The sequence below is a fragment of the Stigmatopora argus genome, chromosome 2, assembly GCF_051989625.1.
Source record: "Stigmatopora argus isolate UIUO_Sarg chromosome 2, RoL_Sarg_1.0, whole genome shotgun sequence".
In the NCBI taxonomy this organism is placed as follows: Eukaryota; Metazoa; Chordata; class Actinopteri; order Syngnathiformes; family Syngnathidae; genus Stigmatopora; species Stigmatopora argus.
Window position 1 is genome coordinate 11,188,988 of NC_135388.1, and position 22,495 is coordinate 11,211,482.

Below are 22,495 nucleotides of genomic sequence, written 5' to 3' on the forward strand. Positions count from 1 at the left end.
TATAGTAAGGCTTTTACTGTAAAAAAAACGACATAGTATAGTTGGCCTTTTTTCGTAAAAAATGACATAGTATAGTAAGGCTTTTTTTCTTAAAAAACGACATAGTATAGTAAGGCTTTTTTCGTAAAAAACGACATAGTATAGTAAGGCTTTTTTCTTACAAAATTACATAGTATAGTAAGGCTTTTTTCGTTAAAAAAACGACATAGTATAGTAAGGCTTTTTTCGTAAAAAAACGACATAGTATAGTAAGGCTTTTTTCGTTAAAAGCGACATAGTATAGTAAGGCTTTTTTTCTTAAAAACGAAATAGCATAGTAAGGCTTTTTTCGTAAAAAAAACGACATAGTATAGTAAGGCTTTTTTCGTAAAAAAACGACGTAGTATATTAAGGCTTTTTTATTTAAAAAACGACATAGTATTGTAAGGCTTTTTTCTCAAAATTAACGACATAGTATAGTAAGGCTTTTTTCGTAAGAAACGACATAGTATAGTAAGGCTTTTTTTCTTAAAAAACGACATAGTATAGTAAAAAACGACATAGTATAGTAAGGCTTTCTTCTTAAAAAAAACGACATAGTATAGTAAGGCTTTCTTCTTAAAAAACGACATAGTATAGTAAGGCTTTTTTCGTAAAAATCAAGAGTAAAGTAAGGCTTTTTTCGTTAAAAGCGACATAGTATAGTAAGGCTTTTTTTCTTAAAAACGAAATAGTGTAGTAAGGCTTTTTTCATAAAAAACGACATAGTATAGTAGGGCTTTTTTCGTAAAAAAATGACATAGTATAGTAAGGCTTTTTTCTTAAAAAACGACATAGTAAAGTAAGGCTTTTTTCGTAAAAAACGACATAGTATAGTGAGGCTTTTTTCTTAAAAAACGAAATAGTATAGTAAGGCTTTTTCTGTAAAAAAAACGACATAGTATAGTTGGCCTTTTTCGTAAAAAATGACATAGTATAGTAAGGCTTTTTTTCTTAAAAAACGACATAGTATAGTAAGGCTTTTTTCTTACAAAATTACATAGTATAGTAAGGCTTTTTAGTAAAAAAAAACGACATAGTATAGTAAGGCTTTTTTCGTTAAAAGCGACATAGTATAGTAAGGCTTTTTTTCTTAAAAACGAAATAGTATAGTAAGGCTTTTTTCGTAAAAAACGACATAGTATAGTAAGCCTTTCTATTAAAAAAACCACATAGTATATTAAGGCTTTTTTATTAAAAAAAACGACATAGTATAGTAAGGCTTTTTATTTAAAAAAATGACATAGTATATTAAGTCTTTTTTATTTAAAAAACGACATATTATAGTAAGGCTTTTTTCTCAAAATTAACGACATAGTATAGTAAGGCTTTTTTCGTAAGAAACGACATAGTATAGTAAGGCTTTTTTTCTTAAAAAACGACATAGTATAGTAAGGCTTTTTTTGTAAAAAACGACATAGTATAGTAAGGCTTTTTTCTTACAAAATTACTTGGTATAGTAAGGCTTTTTCCGTAAAAAAAAAACGACATAGTATAGTAAGGCTTTTTTCGTAAAAAAACGACATAGTATAGTAAGGCTTTTTTCGTAAAAAAACGACATAGTATATTAAGGCTTTTTTATTTAAAAAACGACATAGTATTTTAAGGCTTTTTTCTCAAAATTAACGACATAGTATATTAAGGCTTTTTTCGTAAGAAACGACATAGTATAGTAAGGCCTTTTTCGTAAGAAACGACATAGTATAGTAAGGCTTTTTTTCTTAAAAAACGACATAGTATAGTAAGGCTTTTTTCGTAAAAAACGACATAGTTTAGTAAGGCTTTCTTCTTAAAAAAACGACATAGTATAGTAAGGCTTTTTTCGTAAAAAACGACATAGTTTAGTAAGGCTTTCTTCTTAAAAAACGACATAGTATAGTAAGCCTTTTTATAAAAAAAACGACATAGTATATTAAGGCTTTTAAATTAAAAAAACGACATAGTATAGTAAGGCTTTTTATTTAAAAAATGACATAGTATATTAAGTATTTTTTATTTAAAAAACGACATAGTATAGTAAGGCTTTTTTCTCAAAATTAACGACATAGTATAGTAAGGCTTTTTCGTAAGAAACGACATAGTATAGTAGGGCTTTTTTCGTAAAAAAAACGACATAGTATAGTAAGGCTTTTTTTTCGTAAAAAAACAAGAGTAAAGTAAGGCTTTTTCCGTAAAAAACGACATAGTATAGTAAGGCCTTTTTCCTAAGAAACGACATAGTATAGTAAGGCTTTTTTTCTTAAAAAACGACATAGTATAGTAAGGCTTTTTTCGTAAAAAACGACATAGTATAGTAAGGCTTTTTTCGTTAAAAGCAACATAGTATAGTAAGGCTTTTTTTCTTAAAAACGAAATAGTATAGTAAGGCTTTTTTTCGTAAAAAAACGACATAGTATAGTAAGGCTTTTTTCGTTAAAAGCGACATAGTATAGTAAGGCTTTTTTTCTTAAAAACGAAATAGTATAGTAAGGCTTTTTTCGTAAAAAAAACGACATAGTATAGTAAGGCTTTTTTCGTAAAAAAACGACATAGTATATTAAGGCTTTTTTATTTAAAAAACGACATAGTATTGTAAGGCTTTTTTCTCAAAATTAACGACGTAGTATAGTAAGGCTTTTTTCGTAAGAAACGACATAGTATAGTAAGGCCTTTTTCGTAAGAAACGACATAGTATAGTAAGGCTTTTTTTCTTAAAAAACGACATAGTATAGTAAGGCTTTTTTCGTAAAAAACGACATAGTATAGTAAGGCTTTCTTCTTAAAAAAACGACATAGTATAGTAAGCCTTTTTATTAAAAAAACGACATAGTATATTAAGGCTTTTTTATTAAAAAAACGACATAGTATAGTAAGGCTTTTTATTTAAAAAACGACATAGTATAGTAAGGCTTTTTTCTCAAAATTAACGACATAGTATAGTAAGGCTTTTTTCTCAAAATTAACGACATAGTATAGTAAGGCTTTTTTCTCAAAATTAACGACATAGTGTAGTAAGGCTTTTTCGTAAGAAACGACATAGTATAGTAAGGCTTTTTTCGTAAAAAAATGACATAGTATAGTAAGGCTTTTTTCGTAAAAAAAACGACATAGTATAGTAAGGCTTTTTTCGTAAAAAACAACATAGTAAAGTAAGCCTTTTTCCGTTTAAAACGACATAGTATAGTAAGGCTTTTTTCGTTAAAAGCGACACAGTATAGTAAGGCATTTTTATTTTAAAAGCGACATAGTATAGTAAGCCTTTTTATTAAAAAAACAACATAGAATAGTAAGGCTTTTTATTTAAAAAACGACACAGTATATTAAGGCTTTTTTTATTAAAAAAATGACATAATATAGTAAGGCTTTTTTTCTCAAAATTAGCGACACAGAATAGTAAGGCTTTTTCGTAAGAAACAACATAGTATAGTAAAGCCTTTTTTCGTAAGAAACAACATAGTATATAGTAAGGCTTTTTTTCTTAAGAAACAACATAGTATAGTAAGGCTTTCTTCTTAAAAAACAACATAGTATAGTAAGGCTTTCTTCTTAAAAAACGACATAGTATAGTAAGCCTTTTTTTCTTAAAAAATGTCATAGTATAGTAACGCTTTTTTTCTTAAAAAACGACATAGTATAGTAAGGCTCTTTCGTAAAAAAACGACATAGTATAGTAAGCCTTTTTTCGTAAAAAAAATGACATAGTATAATAAGGCTTTTTTCGTAAAAAATGACATAGTATAGTAAGGCTTTTTTCGTTAAAAAAAACGACATAGTATAGTGAGGCTTTTTTCATAAAAAACGGCATAGTATAGTAAGGCTTTTTTCATTAAAAAAACGACATAGTATAGTAAGGCTTTATTTTCATAAAAAAGACCATGTATAGTAAGGCTTTTTTATTTAAAAATGACCAAGTATAGTATACTTGGTCATTTTTAAATAAAAAAGCCTTACTATACATGGTCTTTTTTATGAAAATAAAGCCTTACTATACTATGTCGTTTTTTTATGAAAAAAGCCTTACTATACATTGTATAGTAAGGCTTTTTTTTAATTAAAAAGACATTGTATAGTTTATAAAAACGATCATGAATAGTAAGGGTTTTTTTAAAATTATTTTTGAATGACATTGTGTACATGAAAAATTATTCTTTGTATACGTGGTCATTTTTTTAGAAAAAAATAAGCCTTAGTATACATGGTTATTTTTTTTAGGGAAAAAAGCCTTACTATACATGGTTATTTTTTAAATGAAAAAAGCCTTACTATACATGGTCATTTTTTGTATGTAAAAAAACCCTTGCTTTACATGGTCATTTTTAATGAAAAAAAACAGCCTTATTTTCTATTGTCATTTTTTAAAGAAAAAAAGCCTTACTATTAATGGTTATTGTTTATGAAAAAAGCTTTACTATACATAGTCAGTTTTTTAATAAAATAAAAAAAGTCTAACTGTAGTAAGGCTTTTTTCATTAAAAACCAGACCATGTAAATTAAAGCTTTTCTTTCATAAAAAAATGACCATGTATAGTAAGGCTTGTTTCATAAAAAAACAGACTGTATAGTAAGGTTTTTTTCCATTAAAAAAGACCCTGGATAGTAAGGATTTTATTTCTTAAGTCTATACAAAACCAGTAGAACGGTGCCTATGTTTTATTCTGAACCACATGTGGGCGTCTAGACTAGAAGGAGGGATGTGTTTTTGGGAGGGAAGGTACACGTAACATTGAAAATTCAATCAAGTGAAGGCTGTTTCCTGCAGGGCGACAGGGGGCGAAAGACGGGGGGCTGAGGTTTCCACCGGACCCGCTGTGCTCCTAATGCAGCCTTGGATTGTAATTGCATCCCAGAAGTCTCTTCATTTACAGGCAACAGAACCCACGCGGCAGCCACCAAACCTCTCATTCTGCAGCAGTTAATTAAAACAGCGCTTCATGCCTTGACATTGGTGACTAGAATCCTCACTTGTGATCCTGTACCTGCCAAATCTGAAAAACAAGTTTACTTAACCTTGAATTGTGAAAATATGCCATTCAGTTATAGTTGAAAAAACACATACAGGTAATATTGTTCCAGAAACACACATAAGTGAGGCATTGTTAAAGTTGAATAAGTGGAGAAATCACCAAAATTACCAATATCACTTTGCCTAACAGCATCAATTTAACCGCATGTGTTCATGTAATCCCTGTGTCCAATCAAATGTCTTGATTTCAGGTGTGGCAGAGGAAGCAATTAAGGAGGTGTGGCCTCTCTACCTAATCCTTGGCTATCTATCTTCATTCCCTCCATCATTATGGGGACTCCTCACAGAGCTTTGCGGAAAAGGTGACTGCTGACGATGTCGTTCACGCCGACTATTTCCAAATGTCAGCCCGTAAGCTTGCGTTTGTCTCATTAAAGTTGCCTCGGTCCATCTTACAGGCCTGCCATTCCCAATCAAGCCCACCGGGAAAATGGAGAGAGGAAGCCTCTCATCATCACCACGCTCATTTGCATGAGCGCAAGCTAGAGACAGTCAATCAGGGGACGAGAAGAAGGGGCTGCTGGGAAAATGACCATTTGAAGTTTGTTTTAGGTCCAAGGAGATGCGTGCAAGTTAAGCGGAATCTGTCGAGACACATCAAGAGATGTCAGCGCAGCCTTTTTGTTCAACAATCTTCTGACCTGAAGTTACACATGCAGGCCCGCACATGATCCTCCCACGTGAAGGCGAGCTCTTCGTCTGAAGTGCACTGACATCTGATGCAGCTGAAGGCCTTCAAAGGCTCACATCACTCATGGAGATAGATGACTGACATATTTTGGAGGTAATGGACAGAGCGCAACTTTTTGTTTCCCCGTGATCGGTTTTGCTCGCTTGTCACAATACGGCCATCTATCAAGCCATTTTCAACATGATTCCTTATTAGAGTCACAATGGTGCTAAGAGCAAACGCAAATTCAATATTTGTAAGTGCTCAAGTTGTTATAGGGGTGGCCCGGTGGAGCAAGTGGTTAGCGCGACCGCCTCACAGCTCTGGGATCCTGGGTTCAAATCCAGGTCGTGTCCACGTGTAGAGTTTGCATGGTCTCTCTGGGCCTGCGTGGGTTTCCTGTAGGTACTCTGGTTTTCCCCCCACATTCCAAATACATGCATGGTAGGCTGGTTGGATACTCTAAATTGCCCCTAGGTATGAGTGTGAGTGTGCATGGTTGCCCGTCACCTTGTGCCCTGCGATCGGCCGGCCATTGATTCAGGGTGTCTCCTGCCTCTGGCCCGGAGTCAGCTGGGATAGGCTCCAGCACCCCTCTGCGACCCTAATTAGGATAGTGTTCCAGAAAATAAGATAAGTTGTTTTAGTGCCCATTTGCAATTTCAATGAATAGGGTTTCTCAAGCCATTTGAGTTGAACATAACCAGTGGTGGCAGTGAATGAGGTTAAGCTAATAACTCTTGTGTAGTAACGACTGTTCTTAAAAAGGTTAATTAGACACAAAATGGGATCAAAACTCTCTTGACCTTAGATGATAAAATATTGTAATTTATTATTCTACAATAAACACATATCCTTAAAAATGGTAGAGTGGGGGGTACTTTTGAGATGACCATTTTAAGACATACAGAAATGGAACATGGAGTAGTATTTGTAAAAGTATTATCGCTGATATTCACAATGTGATGTGCTGCAAAACTCTCTTACCTTGCAGAAACTGAGGCTAGAAAAAATGTATGCAAAGGTAACTTTGCATGTGAAGCAAGCCTGAGCGTGACTATGGGAGAACATTTTGCATGATTGCAAAGATGTAAATAATGCTGGCGAGGGTGATGCAGCTCTTTAAGGACAACTACCCAGGACGTGGTCACCTCAGTACCACCAACATAGAAACAAGATAAATGAAGACCTGGCTTCTTCCTAATGTAGGTTTGTACTTTAATATTAACATTCTGGATTTTTTTTCTTTTGAGTGTGAGTGAAGGACTCTTTTTTAAAAAAAAAAAGAGGCAGTAAGAGGATATTTTAATGGTCCTTATCTTATACAAGTTCTCTCCCTATTGGTGTGTATGTGAACTGCAGGTTCTCCTCCTTAATACGCCAGCTGCCATCACAATCCAAATCTGGAAGGAGTACGTCGGGGTGTCATGGGGGCCTCTTCACGTCTCCCCGGTGTGCAGATTCTCAACGACCTAAGGCACAGAGAAGCCACAAGTTGCGTGAGGATGATTGGGACCAATGTCACACAAGATGAGTGAGGAAAATGAGAAGAGGGAGAGCGGATGGATCAGCGAGAACGCCAGTCCATCAGGGAGCAATGAGAGTGAAAGGACGAGTGGATGAAGCCTCACTCTGAGAGTGTCATCCATCTTCTTTAATCGCACACACCTGACAACCACACACCAACCTCTCCTCGTGAGATTTAATAGAATTCCATAGAACATAAGGTAGGAGTAACAAAAAATAAAACTTTTATGGCTTAGCCTGTTTTAGTTCAATTTGAATCAAACCACCAAAACTGGTTAGAAAATATTATTGCTTTGAGTTTTTTTATTGCATTCATTAAGTTATAGGTAAGTTTTAATTTTACATTCTTGTTTTTGTATGGCTTGATGTGCTTTTTCAACCTTTCAGAGGTAATTTTTAAAGCTACATGAATCCCCACAGAGTTTTCAGATTTCTGAGGAACCAAAAGAAGGAAGATATGAAACTTGAGAGGATAAACATTTGCCTTAGAAATGTAAGTTATAGCAGCGGCTGTGAAAACGGCCTGAAATGTGTGACATTAATAACCTTGCGATACACACGCAGATGGAAAAGTGAACATTATTTTCAACAAATTAAAATGGACATGTCTGACAAAATGACTTTGGCCTAATGTTTTATCTTGCTAATCTGAAGATAACTTACATTATAATTAGCATTCAGGGACCCTAACGCACATTTTTGGGCTGCATGTTTTTTACTCTAACGCGCATAGTCTGGAAAATACGGTACTTTTCAGTTTCTTAAATGAATAAACCAAGAGAAAAGAGTGGGTCACTCAGCAGCAGTGGGATGATGAGGCCGTCGAGACCCCGGAGATCCCACTGCAGTCATTATCACACATCCCACTTGCTACCTAAATCTCATTCTAATCCCTTTCCTCGAGTGTGATTATTTTTGGCAGATTTCACACCGGCGCGCTTACACAATGTAGATAAACTGCCGAATTAATTAACGAGAAAGTTAGTTTTTAAACATGTCTTTAAAAGCCTTTTTCTATCTGTAAAACCCGGGAATGGGTGTGAAATTAATTTTGGGGATCTAATTTAAAAATGATGGTTCCCCCTGTATTCCGTGCTCTGCTGCCACCCAATTCAAATTGCTGCAGTAATGGGGGTCAACTCGGAGTCAATATTATTTCTTTTTGTCTCGCCTGCGGGGACCAGAGGTGAGAAAAGCTCATCATGAAGAGTGAGAGAGTCCAATGAGAGGGAGGGGCGGAGACGAGGCCAGGGTGGTAAATGAAGCGCGCTACTATCTTTGTTGTGCATAAAGAATGGGCAGGTGGGTTGACACCGGCGGGTCACTCACTTGACTATGCCGGTGTTCTTTCGGTCGTTCTCTTCGCGACGGCTTCGTAGCTGCTGTTCAGCCAACACCATCTCTTCTTCCATGTTGTTGATTTCCTCCTTAGCTCGCCGACGGTTTTCCTGGAGGCGACGCAAACAGACAAAAGCTATTAGAGGAACAATAGAGAGCTCTGGGAGAGGGGGTGGGAAAAAAAGAGTCATTTAACTCAAGCTTTTGAGAAGACCAAATTGACTTTTTAACTCATTGGCTGCCAATGACGGTGCTACACGTCACATCCACTTGAAAGGGGGAGTTGGCAGGGAATGAACACATTTTTTGGGTCAAAATGGTCTTTTCAGGGCTTAGGTGAAAGCCAATGAGAGTGATTGGAAGATTACATGTGGGTGTTAACCAATGACCGCGACAATTGAATGAACAGTGTCAATGTTTTAGGTTGAATGTGCAATTGGTAATGAATGAGGCATTTGTGTCGAAAACCGTGATTATGAACAAATGGGCTAAAATGTTCTTTTACTAAGCCTGTGTCGCATGAACATTTGAGACATTTTTAAGTTGGAACGAAGTAATTAATTTATATCCTTCATGAAATAGAGATCTTTTTTACTTCTGTAACTCACAAAAAAAATGCAGCCTTACCTGTCTGCTTCTCCCAGCATGTTTGATGCTGTAAAACATGGGTCCCAGTTCTGCCAGCCACTCCCCGTCTGCTGCTGTTACACACTGCATGTACTCCTACAAGACCAACATACAAGTTAAAACCACATCAACAATGATGTAAGCCTTTTTAGTCCAGCTCAAAGGTTTCACCTTGGTGGTCATGACTAGCTCGTGGTAGATGATGTAGTCGGGGGTGTAGCCCATTCCAAAGAGGGAGCTGGTGGGGTGAAGGTGACATGGCATACCTGTCCTCACATTCACGTATTCACCGATACCCTGGAGTCAAACAAGCCGTGCATTACATTAGCAGTGGCCATTTTCTACTACGTTCTGTAAGTAAATACGCCAAATAGAATGAAAAAAAAAAAAAAAACCTTGAGCTTGGCAGCCTGATGGAAGTAAGCGGCGCAGATGCACTTTCTGATGATGTCCCAGTCTGACCCGCATGACATTAAGTTCATCCTCTGCTGTACCATGATGTCTTTTAATTGGGAGCGAACCTCACGCACCTGCCATACAACAACACAGTGTGAGAATATCATTTGCAAAACAAGGACAACTTTCGCGAGTCAGTGGACTTTAGTATTTTTGTAGATCAGATGAGTAATGGTCTCTTTCACACAATGTAAGAAAGCTACCAATATTTTCAACTTTGACCTATTGTTCCAAATTTGTCAAACTATAGTCTTATTTGCACATACATATGTTCGATTAAATGTCACAGCTGAGAATGACCTATAAAAAATAATTGTACAAACATTTAATCGCACAGCCAAACATCTCATCTCTGGCAGTAGTAAAAACTAATGGAACTTTAAAGCACAGCTATTACTCTGATGCTCAAAAAATTCAAGTCAAACAAATTGAAAACATGACATTCCAACCTTGCGCATGGCCTTGGTGTGAATGAAGTGATCGTTGCACCATATGCTGGAATAATTGTTGTTTTTCCACTGCGTGTAGACGTTAAGGTACGTCAGGTGGTCACTCTCTGGCACCGAGAACTTCTCCCTGACCTGGTCGCTCTCTTCCTCACGACCCTACAGATGCATATACAGTGTAGTCATACGTTAGCAACGAGTCTACCGTAAAGGGAAAAATGACAAAATGCGACAAAAGGTGTAAAAACCCAAGGGGGTCAAACCTTAGGTCTGTAAAAAATGGCCGGCACAGAGAGCATGGAAACGACGATGAGGATGTCGGCGCTGCAGCCCATGTCGCAGGACACAATCAGCATCTTGGACAACGCCGGGTCGAGAGGAAACTCCACCATCATGCGGCCGGTCGGCGTTAGAGAACCTGAGAGCAGTGATGAAGTCACACATAAGGAATAATGAGGTGTATGGTGGATGGGCTAAAAGCTTATTTTCCAACAGAAGATTGCATAGCATGAGGAGAGGGCAGCATAAAAACACTTCATCAGTATATGACAGTAGGATGAATTGACCGTTCTAAATACTCAAAGCCAGTGGAAAGAACAAGATCAAAAAACTTTGCCAGTTCTGATTTGGATGATTGGATGACAGAGTCTAAGGAGCTTATTCTGAGAAAGAAGCTGAGCAGCCAGTTTGGAGCAGGTAAACCTTAATCATAGATAATCTGCTGTTAACACACCATACAGGGAATCATCAAAAGTCCTTCGTTATCCCTAAATCCAGAAATCCTCAGAATATGGCTAAGGACGAGACTCAATTGAGGCCCAAAGCAGCTAAATTAAATACTGGATCTGTTACCAGGCAATTAGTTCACTGGCTAAACTGTCGACGAAATCATGCAGGCTTGTTTAAAATTGTCTGTAGACAACACTCAAAATATTAAATTCCCTTAATTAATCTTCTATTATGAGCATTGCAAACTCATTGTAACAAGTTAATACTGACGTCCAATTCATTTGAACTGCCACCTCCTCCCAATTCAAATGGATTGGGAGTCAATGGGACTAAAACTTGATTATTCACAGATTGATGAGCCATTTGACCCACCAGTATTATCCAGAGCACCCAGGATCCAGAGCTGGTACATGGAGTTGAGCATGTTGTCTTCGGGTGGGGGATCCATGAAGTGAAAAAGCAGCAAATCCTGAACACCCAGCGACTTCAACAGCAGGACCACATTGGCCAGATTGGTCCGCTGAATCTCTGGTATGGTGGTGGTCAGCATCTCATTCTTATAGGCACTCTGAGTGTAGAGCCTGGGTGGAAATGTATGCTTGCATAATTTAGCACTTCATCGAAGTCTATATCTTTACTGCAGTTAAGAAAATAGAGCAATACAGTAATCCCTTGATTACCACGTCTTCACTTATCGCGAATTCATTACTTGGCAATTTTTTATTAATTATTTAAATATATATATATATATTTTTTAAAGTTTATAAAAATGTGAAAATCCACGTTGAAACTCTTAAGCCACTCTTGCTACTAGGACTCAGCACTTTAGAAAAAAAAAAGTTATAATAGGGGTAACCCTACTTTGCGATTTTTCCATTATCGCGGCCATGTCTGGTCTACATTAACCGCGATATATGAGGGATTACCGTACCTGTAACACTGTCCTGGTCCTGTACGACCCGCTCTACCAGAACGCTGGTTTGCATTCGCTTGGCTTATAGGGTACACTTGCAGAGCATCCATTCCAATACGAGGATTGAACACCTGTGAATAAATGTAACGATTAATAGTCAGATTAAAACATGTTAAGGGATTACAGTCGTCAGAAGATGGTTGAAGCGTTGAAATACCTTGAGTTTGCAATAACCTGCGTCCACAACAAACATGATACCATCCACGGTGAGGGAAGTCTCTGCTATGTTTGTCGCAACGATACATTTTCGAACACCGTCTGGGGCCTAAAATGGGGAGATAAAAAAGATGGTTACCATGTCTCCAGTTATATATGGGGAACTAACTAAACGACAGAAAATATGCAGTGCATAGAGATTAATATAAAGAAACCTTCTGGAAGATTTTGGCCTGCAGGTCAGAGGGTAACTGGGAGTAAATTGGCAGTACCGCCAAAGCAGGAGCATTATCCAATTCCTCCAGTCGCTCCACTATCTGATCAGATGTCACCTACAAGAACGTGGATTTAAAGCAATATATTACATACAAAAATTCTGCAGTGAATATCATCCATGACCCAATATTTATTGACCAGTATAAATTAACGAGCCCATCAATTCCACAGAAATTCTGATTTTAGTATCTTAAAAACTAGAAAAGGTTATTCAGATTTACACACATCACATTACTAAGTTAATTCACTACTTATTTCTTTAATAACATCTATTCCATAGCTGCAAGCCATCCCCATCACTATGTAAAACATTAAAATCAAGAATATTTCATCTTTTATAAACCAAATCTGAACTTTTCATTTTTTATTATTATTTCTAATATTTCAAGCTCGCTTTGCTGCACCTCTACCTTACCTCAATATCCTCCTGACCGGGCATGAAGATGAGGATGTCCCCAAATAACCCACTCAGGTGGATCTGCAGGGCCTGTTTCACTGCTGCCTCCACGTAGTCCTCCTGAGGAGTCTGAAATGTAGAAAGGGAAAAAAATAAATAAAAATTAGAGCCAATCAATGATCAGCCTGGTGTTTATAAAAGCGAGACGTCCAAGCGTACAAACCTTGCTAAACATTATGTCTACTGGAAATGTTCTTCCCGGAATGTGGAATATGGGCACGTTGCCGAAAAATGAGGCAAATTTGTCCGAGTCCATCGTCGCCGATGTGACAATGAGTTTCAAGTCCGTGCGCCGGGATACAACCTGACAGGAACAACAAAGAAAGAGAAATCAATCACGTCGTGCGTAATTGTTCACATCTTTAAAGCAGAACGGGAGACAAGCGAAACGTACTTCACGGAGCAGACCGAACAGCACGTCAGTGTTCAGGGAACGCTCGTGAGCTTCGTCCATGATGACAGCACTGTAGTGGTCCAGGTCGGACTCCCTGAGCGACTCTCTGAGCAGGATGCCATCCGTCATGTACTTGATCATTGTTTTCTCACACGTGCAGTCCTCAAAACGAATTGCGTAGCCAACCTGTGTAATAGAGAAGAATATTTGTCTGGCCCGCAACTGGAAATAACAAAATTGATTCATATGATGGTCACATAACGGCAAAAGAAATCCATTTCAAATTAAGGTTGAAATCATTAACATGGCCATTAACATAAAGGTGTGGAAAATGGTAATAATTGAATAATTTTTCATTAAATGATTCAACATACCTTACATGGTTGCATATCCCTATTGTGATATAAAATGCCCCATATTGTAGATAAGAATAGATTTTTTTTTAAATCCTACAGTCCTACTGGTAATAATCAATTACTGAGACAATGTGGCTTAAAAAAATAAAAAATATATAGATCTACGTGATCATTCGTGTGACTTTGCTATTTGTATCCAACACAAAATATAGAGAAGAATGTAAGTCGAATTTCCCCTTGGAAATCAAATTAAAAAAAATGTATAGAAAATATACTTCTTTGCTTGTTCCACTAGATGGGAGTGTTCCCTTGTTTATTCTTCTCACAGATGATTTTGTTTGAGGAGACAGACTCACGACTGGTTACGTTAATTGCAGAACAAATTTAGACAATCATCAGCCCTACAAGTAATTAATCGACATTAATAACCCTGACAGAGGGTTAGAATACAATGCCTCCATTGTAAGTTTTGCTTTATTTTCAAAATGTAAGTGAAGTAACTGAAATGTTTCAGGTTGGGAAACCACTATTCAAATGCCATTAAAATGTGGACAAACATCAAAGTCAAAAAGGCAGACACATCACATAAAAGAATAGAATAATTTGCCTCACCTCTTCTCCTAGGTTGGTGCCTATCTCCTCGCTGACTCTCTTGGCAACGCTCATGGCGGCCACTCTGCGCGGTTGTGTACACCCCACCATACCGTAGCTGGTGTAACCGTCTTCGTGGAGGTATTGGGTCAGCTGCGTCGTTTTCCCGCTGCCCGTTTCGCCAACAACAATAACAATGCTGTTGTCCCTGTAGGGCGTGGAAAAACATGCGGTTGTTCACTTGACTGTCAGATAACAGGATCTGTGACACATTTTTGAGTGTATGTGTACCTTATGATATTAAGAAGCTGCTGCCTCACAGCAAAAATTGGCAGGTACTGTCTTTGCTCCAGAAGGCTTTTCTTTTTGGCAAACTCACTGCTGGCTTCGCTCTTCTCTTTCATGTGATCTGCAAACTTCTGCTCTGCTCTATGAAGTCGAATGAGAGAAGAACCTTGTTGTAACAATAAATCTGCGTGGCGTCAAGAAAGCATTAAGAGCCGGAGAGACGCACTTGTAGTCTACTTTGCCATCCTCGCCAACCTCTTGGGCTTCAAACGCATCGTCTTCTTTCTTTTGGATGCCCATAATGTCGCCCAGTTTGGTGCCTGCTAGTTCCCAATGTTTGTGCTGTGCCTGAAAAAACATTGTTTTGAAATCTTTGAAGAATGTCCCCGTTTCAGCCTGAAAACTCAGAGCTTAGCAACTTACTTTCTTGCGCTCTTTCTGTTCACGATGCTTACGGACGAGCTGACTGCCCTTGCGGGAGATGATGGCCAAGTCAGAGGTGGCGTCTTTCACAGGGATTATGGGCTCTGGCTGCAGTCACAATACAAAAGCGCACACTTAGGAACAGGAGGTTTCATGAAATTTCTCGTAAGCCAATCTACCTGTTTAGTAAACACTATCCTCCCATCCAGGAAGGGAGGAACCAAATTGTGAACCAGCAGGTGAACCTTTGTCGCATTGTCCTCCTCAAAGTCTTCGTCTACCTCCAACCTCTGCACCACGCCGCTGGTCAACATACGGTTGGTCTCCCAACGCTCATTGTCCTATTAACAAAGAAACAGAAGCTGTTAGTAAGATATTAAAGGCAAGCTATGTTAGTGTAACGTTACCTCGTTGATTTGACGTTTTTGGGCGGATATTCGTTTCTGAGTTTGCTTCTGAAGAATCTGCTCTCTCTTCTTTATGTAGTCTTCGGACGTGGAAGTGAAGGGGTTGTGAAACTCGTCATAGCCTTCGTCCATCATGTACCAGTCTCTGTCGGCTTGCTGCAAACAGCGGAAAGAGTGAACTCGTTGGGTGCTGTTGATGGTGATTGTCAAGTTTCTTTCAACAACAAACTGTTTTTCACATTGACTACACAGTAACTTTGCCCTATTACATATTACAATGCCTTCATTTTCCCCCAAAATGCAATCGGTTCTCAGGGTAGATCAAATTCAATCCACCTACCTTTTGATCTTCTTCCCACTGCTCTTTCTCATCCTCATTATCGAATGAAAGTCCGGGCCCGCCCTCTTTTTTACCTACAACAAACACAAAGTACATAATCTTTCTGGTCCCAAAAAAATCTGAAAGCCCCATTACAATAACATCATATTTTTACATTATTGAAGGGACTTGAACAGTCATTGTTACCTTTTCCTTGAGACAAACGCGGTGTAGAGCCCAAATGCTTCCTGTCGTTGGCCCACTCGTTGTACTTGAACGAAGGGGTGGGCAAGGGTGTATCGTCAGCATAATTGCCTTTCACTGATCTGAAATCAGAGCAGAGGTGACATTGTTATATCAACCTCATTCGCTGACATTGACAGCAATGGAGATCCAATCCATTTTGACTATGTGTCTGGAAGCGAATGATTGCTGCCAGCCTGGCCGAATCAAAATAGATTGGACATCTCTCACCGTCAAAGGCAGACTGGGTTCACGAATGACTCAGTGATGAATAAATAATGGATGTCACAGCAAAATGCAGTACTTTATATACAAGACATTAAATGTGACAGGATAATTTGTTGACGTCGCAAAGAACGTGTGGAATTGAATATAAAATGTTGACCTGTCTCTTCTCTGGCTTTCTCGGCCCGTGTGCCGACTCCGTTCCGAGCGGTCCGATTCTCTTGGAGAAGAAGTAGGGGAAGGAAGCTCCCAATGGGAATGCCGGTTACTGCCGTAACCACTATCCTCTTCTTCCCAGTTGGAGCGGGAAGGCGTAGAACCATCTGAGTTTGTACATGCAAGTCATATTTAGGTTAATATGACAATCGTACTAGAGAAATTTTAGGACTTCACTAGGACAGCTTTCGGCGCACAAATGTTATTTTTATATATATAAAAATACTACTACCAGTGTGATTTATTTTAAACTACCTCTGGGGCGTTGTTGTGGTGTTTGTGGTTCTTCCCGCTTGCTACCCCGACTGAGACGATCTGACCAGCCGTCTCTCTGTGAGAACTCGCTCCTCTCGCTGCGGTGTGAACGTTCCGAGCGGCTGCCCTCTCGGGTATCTCACAAGAAAAAAAAGATACGTTAATATCATGGTTGCGAGCTCACAATTAGCTACCCAAGAGCTCTTTGGAATCACCTCTTTCACGCCGTCGATCCCTGCGCTTGTCTTTGTCTCTGTTGCGGTCTTCCTTGGATGAAATGTAGACACCTTGCTCACGTCTGTCTTTTTCTCTCTGCTCGTGTCGGCGACGGAACTCCTCGCTGACTCCTCCGGGACTGGAAGGCGTCTCAGAGCCACTTGTACGGTATTTCCTACTGATGTAATGAAAACAAAAATAGGCTACAATGACTGACTCCACACTGAAAATATCACACAAAAAGAAAGAAACCGTGTCAACTCCTTACTTCTCCTTTTTATCCTGTCCGTTTTTTTCTTCATCTTCATCATCTGAACCAGAATCACTTTTATTTTCCTCCCAGTCTTTGTATGAGGAAACCCTTGATTTTTTTCTGGTTCCATCCTCGCCAAACGCTTCATTTTGCTCTTTATTCTCTCGTTCTTTCCTTTTCTGGGCCGCTAGCAGATCCAAGCCCAGCAGAGATGTTCGAGGGGTTGGGGCACGAAATACGTGCTGTTCTGCAGCAGCATTCTTCTTCTTCACTACTAATCCTCCAACTTGGACTTGAGTATCACTGCCCTCAAGTCTGTGCATAGAGTCATCGTCATCCATTCCCCCCCTGCAAGGAAAGATTGTATCTTTAATCACATGCTACTTAGTACAAAATGTATTACAAACAGTGTGATCGACGTTGAAATACGTATACAATCTACACTGTCAATGGCAGCGATTACGTTAGTAAAACTTACCCAGGAGTGGCGATAGGCTAATAGCTGATTAGCTAGCAGTACCGTCGGGGAAGAACAACACGTAAAAGCTCAACACGTTTCTTCTGAATTCATGTAACTCTCGCCCCTAGTTAAAACGACCAGTATAAACATGGAACATGTGTGGCTTGTAAATAAAGAATTAGTTTGAAGGCACATTCGTCAACCGTACGTACATGTTGACGGAACAGGTTGCCGCCATTGCTCTTATTTCTTCTTCTACGAAAATTATGGTAACCGGGCACCTTTTACTGCCGCCTATTGCTGGTTAAGAAATGATCACTTAGAAAAGACCGACTATAAAAAGTGTGAACATTATTCAACAGTTCCACCACGGTTCCAGCAATTTTCAAATGTATTATAATATAAATACGTACACTAACACAATTCCAATTACAACAAGAATTTTAGGGTACATAACAACAAATGTCATTTTTGTCTTTTTCTCCCTGACGACATTATTCAACCTCGTTAGACATAGTATTTACCACAGCACTTTTTTTGCAATTATATCATAATTCAGACGTGAACAATGATACAGATAGTCACCGTCTAAAATCTAGATGTTTATGCGTAAATGCTGCGCAATTTTGACATTTTGAGCCACGTGATCAACAAGTGGTTGGATATGATTGGCTCTTGCTCGAAAAGCCCTGATTTGATTGGCTGTCTGTCGAGCTTGCGCATGGTTGCCAAATAGAACGCATGTCATTGGTCTTATCTCTTATCTGCCGATGTAGAGGGGCGTCAAGGCCGGGGGTGATTTTAGTTTGCGGCATTTCTTCGTGTGCTAAAGTTTACGTTGTTCTCCTCTTTATAACCTTTATCGCGTTTAATACTTTGCGTATTGGCTGGGCCTTTTGAGCCAAACTCGTGGCTTTGAATCACCCACCGGTTTGCTTAGGCCTAAATCGACGAGTATTTCTTGGAGAAGTTAAAATGGGTGAGGAAAAAGCCGGCAACCCGATTAACGAAGATGACAGACCCGCAAATGGTGAAGAAAATGACAAATGCCCAAATGATGGTGTCAAGTACTACACGTTAGAAGATGTGCAACTCCATAACAAGAGCAACGACACATGGCTCATCATTCACGACAAACTATATGATGTCACGAGTTTCCTCGAAGAGGTAAGTTGCATTTAATTAATTGTAATGGAATGTTCGATGCCAATCTCCCAATTTTTGGCAATGGCTATTTCCTGGAGTTTTGTGTAAGATTCGGCGCGTCATACAATATCGTCCTTGCCTATTGGTTATTTAGATTGCGCATGCGCCAGATCTGCCCAAACAAGGTTACTTTCGGTCATATTTTGCAGGTAAAAGTGCAGTTTACGGCCGTGAAAGTAATCGAACTACCTTTGATCCTGGATTATTCACCAGTCGTTTGCACAAATGTTTATGTTTGATTTGAAAAACAATCATCAAATATACGTTGTGTACAGTATTGTATCACATATCCATAAAATACTCAGTCAGGGATTTTTGTAAGCGAACAGATGCAATATATGTTGTTTTAATGAGTTAAAACATACACAATCGCATTCATTCACATTTTCCACCTAATCCAAATCAAATATATGTAGTCTAAACTGTGCTGTTAGCTTCTTTTTAGAAATGAACTCCAAAGAGGCTGATAATTTCTGTATGTAAACACAAGGCCAATCTTTCTGTTTAACATTACTGAATTGTAGTCCATGTCGTGTAAATGCACGTGTGTTTGTTTAGCATCCCGGAGGTGAGGAGGTGTTGCTGGAGCAAGCTGGTTCGGATGCAACAGAGAGCTTTGAAGACGTGGGTCACTCTACAGATGCCCGGGAGATGCTGCAGCAGTACTACATCGGCGAGCTTCACATGGTGAACTACAACTACTAATCACTTTGACACCATTTATTCTCATGCTGCAAGTTCAAATGTGCCGATTGTCTTTGCAGGATGACAGAAAAAAGGAAAAGCCAAAAGTAAGAGCAACATTTTGGGGGTTGAATTTTGGAGTTTTAAACTCAACAGCACTTTCTAATGTCTTTTTATTTCGATTTTGTTTTTGCTGCTGCAGGATATAGAAGTTACTTCAATAGAGTCCAGGTCAGTCATCAAAATGCAGATTGCTTTTATATTTTACATCATCGAGTCACAGTGTTATTTTCTTGTGTTATGTCATTCTCACCATAGATGACTTTTGAATATTTAACAATGTATATTCTATACTCCTGCCTTAGCAACTCCTGGACAACGTGGGTGATACCAGCCATTGCTGCGACCGTCATTGGAGTCTTATATCGCTTCTACGTCTCCTCTTGAGTCCCGACTGCACTCTTTTCACATTCTTTTCATATGGAGGCCTTTGAAATGTCAAAACACATCACAGGTTATCTCCTCGAATCAACTGTGTTGTTGAGATCAAGAAAAGGAGGGCGCCTTTAGTTTGTCACCGTCAAGTCGACATTCACCAAGCCTAGCAGGAGATATTATGGAACTCATTGCCCCAAGATTCTTTATGCCTGTTATAATTGTTGGTTAACTATGCATATATGTATGCTGTCATGCTTTGTTTGTCTGGTTGGAAAGAAAGAATAAGAACATTTCTCACAGATTAAAATGGTTTAGTTTTTTTTTTTTTGATCTGATCAAAATTATAGTAAGACTGAAAGTCTTTTCTTAGTTGTAATTTAAATGGGGGGATTAGCATCAGACTCGAATGCATTCGTTAGTCTTATATTATGCACAATTAATCATTGGAATTACAGTACATTTGTTTTCCTCATTGCTTTAAAAATAGTGAACTAAAATGTCAATCTGGAATAATTTAGGAGTTGTTTTACTGTTGTCTAGGTTTTATGGAAAAAAGTATTGATACAATACATTACATAATTTCAACAAGATAGCAGAATGAGGGTTGTGAGCTTGTTTTTTTTTTTTAAATGAAGCCATGTTAACCCGTCCTTGAAGTTTGTTTTTTAATGAATTACTCGAAACTTTGCAGACAGAAGTTTGCAGTGCAAACCTTGGATATGTACAACACTCAAGTGTAAACTAAATATGGAATTCATCTATCAAAAGCTCATCCATTCAATTTGATGTTGCCGTTTTCCTTTTTTTGTTATTTTTAATTATACCACTGATATAGCAGTGTACCTGTGCAATTGGATATCAAATAACTGCCTTTCAAGTCTCTGAATCTGGGCAATAAATTGTACTGTCAAGTCAAAACAACACTCACGACAGTGTACATTTCCTATGCTTATAGCTCATACTTTATCTGTCATCTCATGTCATTTATAACCTAATTCAAATAAATTATGAAAACAATCTGTATTGTTTCTTTCGATGAAGATTCTGCCACTGACAATCACAGAAGTCCAAGGCATTTAATCCATTAGACGCTGTCAGCACTGCCATTCTGAATGGATTCTATTTCTATTGTAACCACTGTTCCCAGCACGTTAGATAATAATTACACAGCTAAGACTCATCTTGAAACAGAAGTTAGTGTTCTGCACAGAGAGAAGTATCTCATCCAAAAAAAAGAAAAAAAAGGTTACTTGGGCAAAGAAAATGCACAACCCTAGTTTATTTTAAATTGTATATTTACGAGAATGTATGTTGGTACATCTTGAATACAGAATTTCCACCTCCTTTTTTTTCATTTTGTACATAATGTCAGGAGTCTTTGTCCAGTCCAGTCATCCGGAAAACTATTTGAAAGGTCAGTGCCCCCCTTGAATGATGATGGCTAACAGTCTGTTACAGTTAAACCCAAAAGTCTGATGGGGTTGGTTTCACAGTGCCTATATACTTCCACTATTGTCAATTGTATGCAACCTATCTATTGCGTTTTTCAGAATTTTTTTTCTCACTGTTTTCAGCCTTTCACTTATGTTGTATGTAGTAATCAATCGAATACAAGATGACTTCGGGTTACATAAATAAAAGTGGTCATGCCTGCCCTTCTCATTCTGAACACAAGGGGTCAGTAGTAGCTCAATATGTCGTTCTAAAGACATCAGTATGAATAAAAATGTATGTACTATATGTATTACACAAACCTCCTCAAATGGAGACAGCAGGTAAGATCTGGTGGCCAGCCAATCGCAGGGCACAAGGAGACAAACAACAATTCATGCTCACACTCATATCTAGGGGCAATTTAGAGCCTACCATGCATGTCTTTGGAATGTGGGAGGAAACCGGAGTCCCCAGAGAAAACCCACGCAGGCCTGGGGAGAGAACATGCAAACTCCACACAGGTGAACTGACCTGGATTTGAACCCAGGTGCCCCACTATGAGGCCGCCACGCTAACCACACCACCGGGCCGCCCAATTTATTATTATTTATTGATAATTAATTTGTGCACTTGAAATTTTAAATCTCATTATACTTGTATAATGACAATAAAAGCATTCAATTCAATTCAAATGCTTAAAATTATAACGCCACACCTTAAATACTGTGATAATCAAATAGTGAATGTGTTATTGAAATACTATTTATGAACAAAGTGATTTTGGGGGCTTCAACTATACGTTTAACCCTTTCACTTGAATATATTGTACAGCTATTCAAAAGTTGACACCGAGAACCAATCAATTAAACGAGTGCCTTGTGTGTGTAAAGAAAAAAACATGCATGAAACGACTGAAATATGCGTCTCTCCCCACCTTGTGGACTTCCTGTGTGTGGCTCCAGTTTTTTTTACCTAGGTCTACAATGTCTTGTGTGTCTGTCTTGCTACTGCAACCAAGGAAATTTCCCGAATACGAGATGAAATAAAGTTCTAATCTAAAAAAAATATATTGTCACTTTTGTACTCATTACTTGCATCCACGTGAACAGGGATGGCCATCCGGAATGATGCCTCACTGACAGAAAGCACCTGTGGGAGAGTAAGAAGCTCTCATCTAAGCATCAGCGCCTGTCAATTACTCCGACAAGGGGAAAGGCTGCTAATGCACATCAGTCCTGGGAGACTGGTCGCAGCAAACAACTGGAAAAACACTTAGTGACGCCACAAGATGGTTAAAAATAATACATAACTGAAAAGGTCAACTTTACAGGATACATGCTTGCTATGATTATGTTTTGCACAGAGCAATGTTATGATGATATTTCACATTTGCACTCGGGGACTTTGTCGTT

At 38.4% G+C, this 22,495-nt stretch overlaps 2 protein-coding genes and 1 long non-coding RNA gene across 5 annotated transcripts in view; 2 read left to right on the top strand and 1 right to left on the bottom strand.

The window, feature by feature from the left end:
• The window catches only part of LOC144064295 (uncharacterized), a 128,059-nt gene extending 120,241 nt beyond the window's left edge, over nucleotides 1–7,818 (top strand). For 2 of the 3 annotated variants that reach the window (XR_013296764.1, XR_013296761.1), the window contains exons 10-13: nucleotides 5,212–5,322; nucleotides 5,419–5,804; nucleotides 6,685–6,899; nucleotides 7,053–7,818. This is a non-coding gene — a long non-coding RNA (uncharacterized LOC144064295). The remainder of the gene's footprint in view (nucleotides 1–5,211; nucleotides 5,323–5,418; nucleotides 5,805–6,684; nucleotides 6,900–7,052) is intronic. The other variant, XR_013296763.1, reaches the window with a different exon arrangement.
• On the bottom strand, nucleotides 6,492–17,782 carry dhx38 (DEAH (Asp-Glu-Ala-His) box polypeptide 38). Its single transcript, XM_077586697.1, has 28 exons — nucleotides 17,534–17,782; nucleotides 17,340–17,445; nucleotides 16,877–17,209; nucleotides 16,608–16,786; nucleotides 16,393–16,530; nucleotides 16,082–16,244; nucleotides 15,661–15,779; nucleotides 15,475–15,548; nucleotides 15,135–15,290; nucleotides 14,907–15,068; nucleotides 14,728–14,835; nucleotides 14,531–14,652; nucleotides 14,308–14,445; nucleotides 14,038–14,224; nucleotides 13,070–13,255; nucleotides 12,839–12,979; nucleotides 12,634–12,744; nucleotides 12,158–12,274; nucleotides 11,944–12,051; nucleotides 11,745–11,857; nucleotides 11,186–11,394; nucleotides 10,348–10,502; nucleotides 10,088–10,243; nucleotides 9,578–9,712; nucleotides 9,354–9,479; nucleotides 9,183–9,278; nucleotides 8,547–8,665; nucleotides 6,492–7,162 (listed from the first exon to the last, which is right to left on the bottom strand). Exons 3-28 carry the CDS (start codon nucleotides 17,200–17,202, stop codon nucleotides 7,081–7,083), a joined length of 3,726 nt encoding a protein of 1,241 aa, XP_077442823.1. The 5' UTR covers nucleotides 17,203–17,209; nucleotides 17,340–17,445; nucleotides 17,534–17,782; the 3' UTR covers nucleotides 6,492–7,080.
• Nucleotides 17,783–18,044: 262 nt separating this feature from the next.
• On the top strand, nucleotides 18,045–20,666 carry cyb5b (cytochrome b5 type B). The gene is made up of 5 exons (XM_077594831.1): nucleotides 18,045–18,488; nucleotides 19,086–19,214; nucleotides 19,292–19,318; nucleotides 19,414–19,442; nucleotides 19,577–20,666. The coding sequence occupies exons 1-5, from the start codon at nucleotides 18,297–18,299 to the stop codon at nucleotides 19,656–19,658; spliced, it is 459 nt and encodes a 152-aa protein (XP_077450957.1). The 5' UTR covers nucleotides 18,045–18,296; the 3' UTR covers nucleotides 19,659–20,666.
• The last annotated feature ends 1,829 nt before the right edge of the window (nucleotides 20,667–22,495 follow it).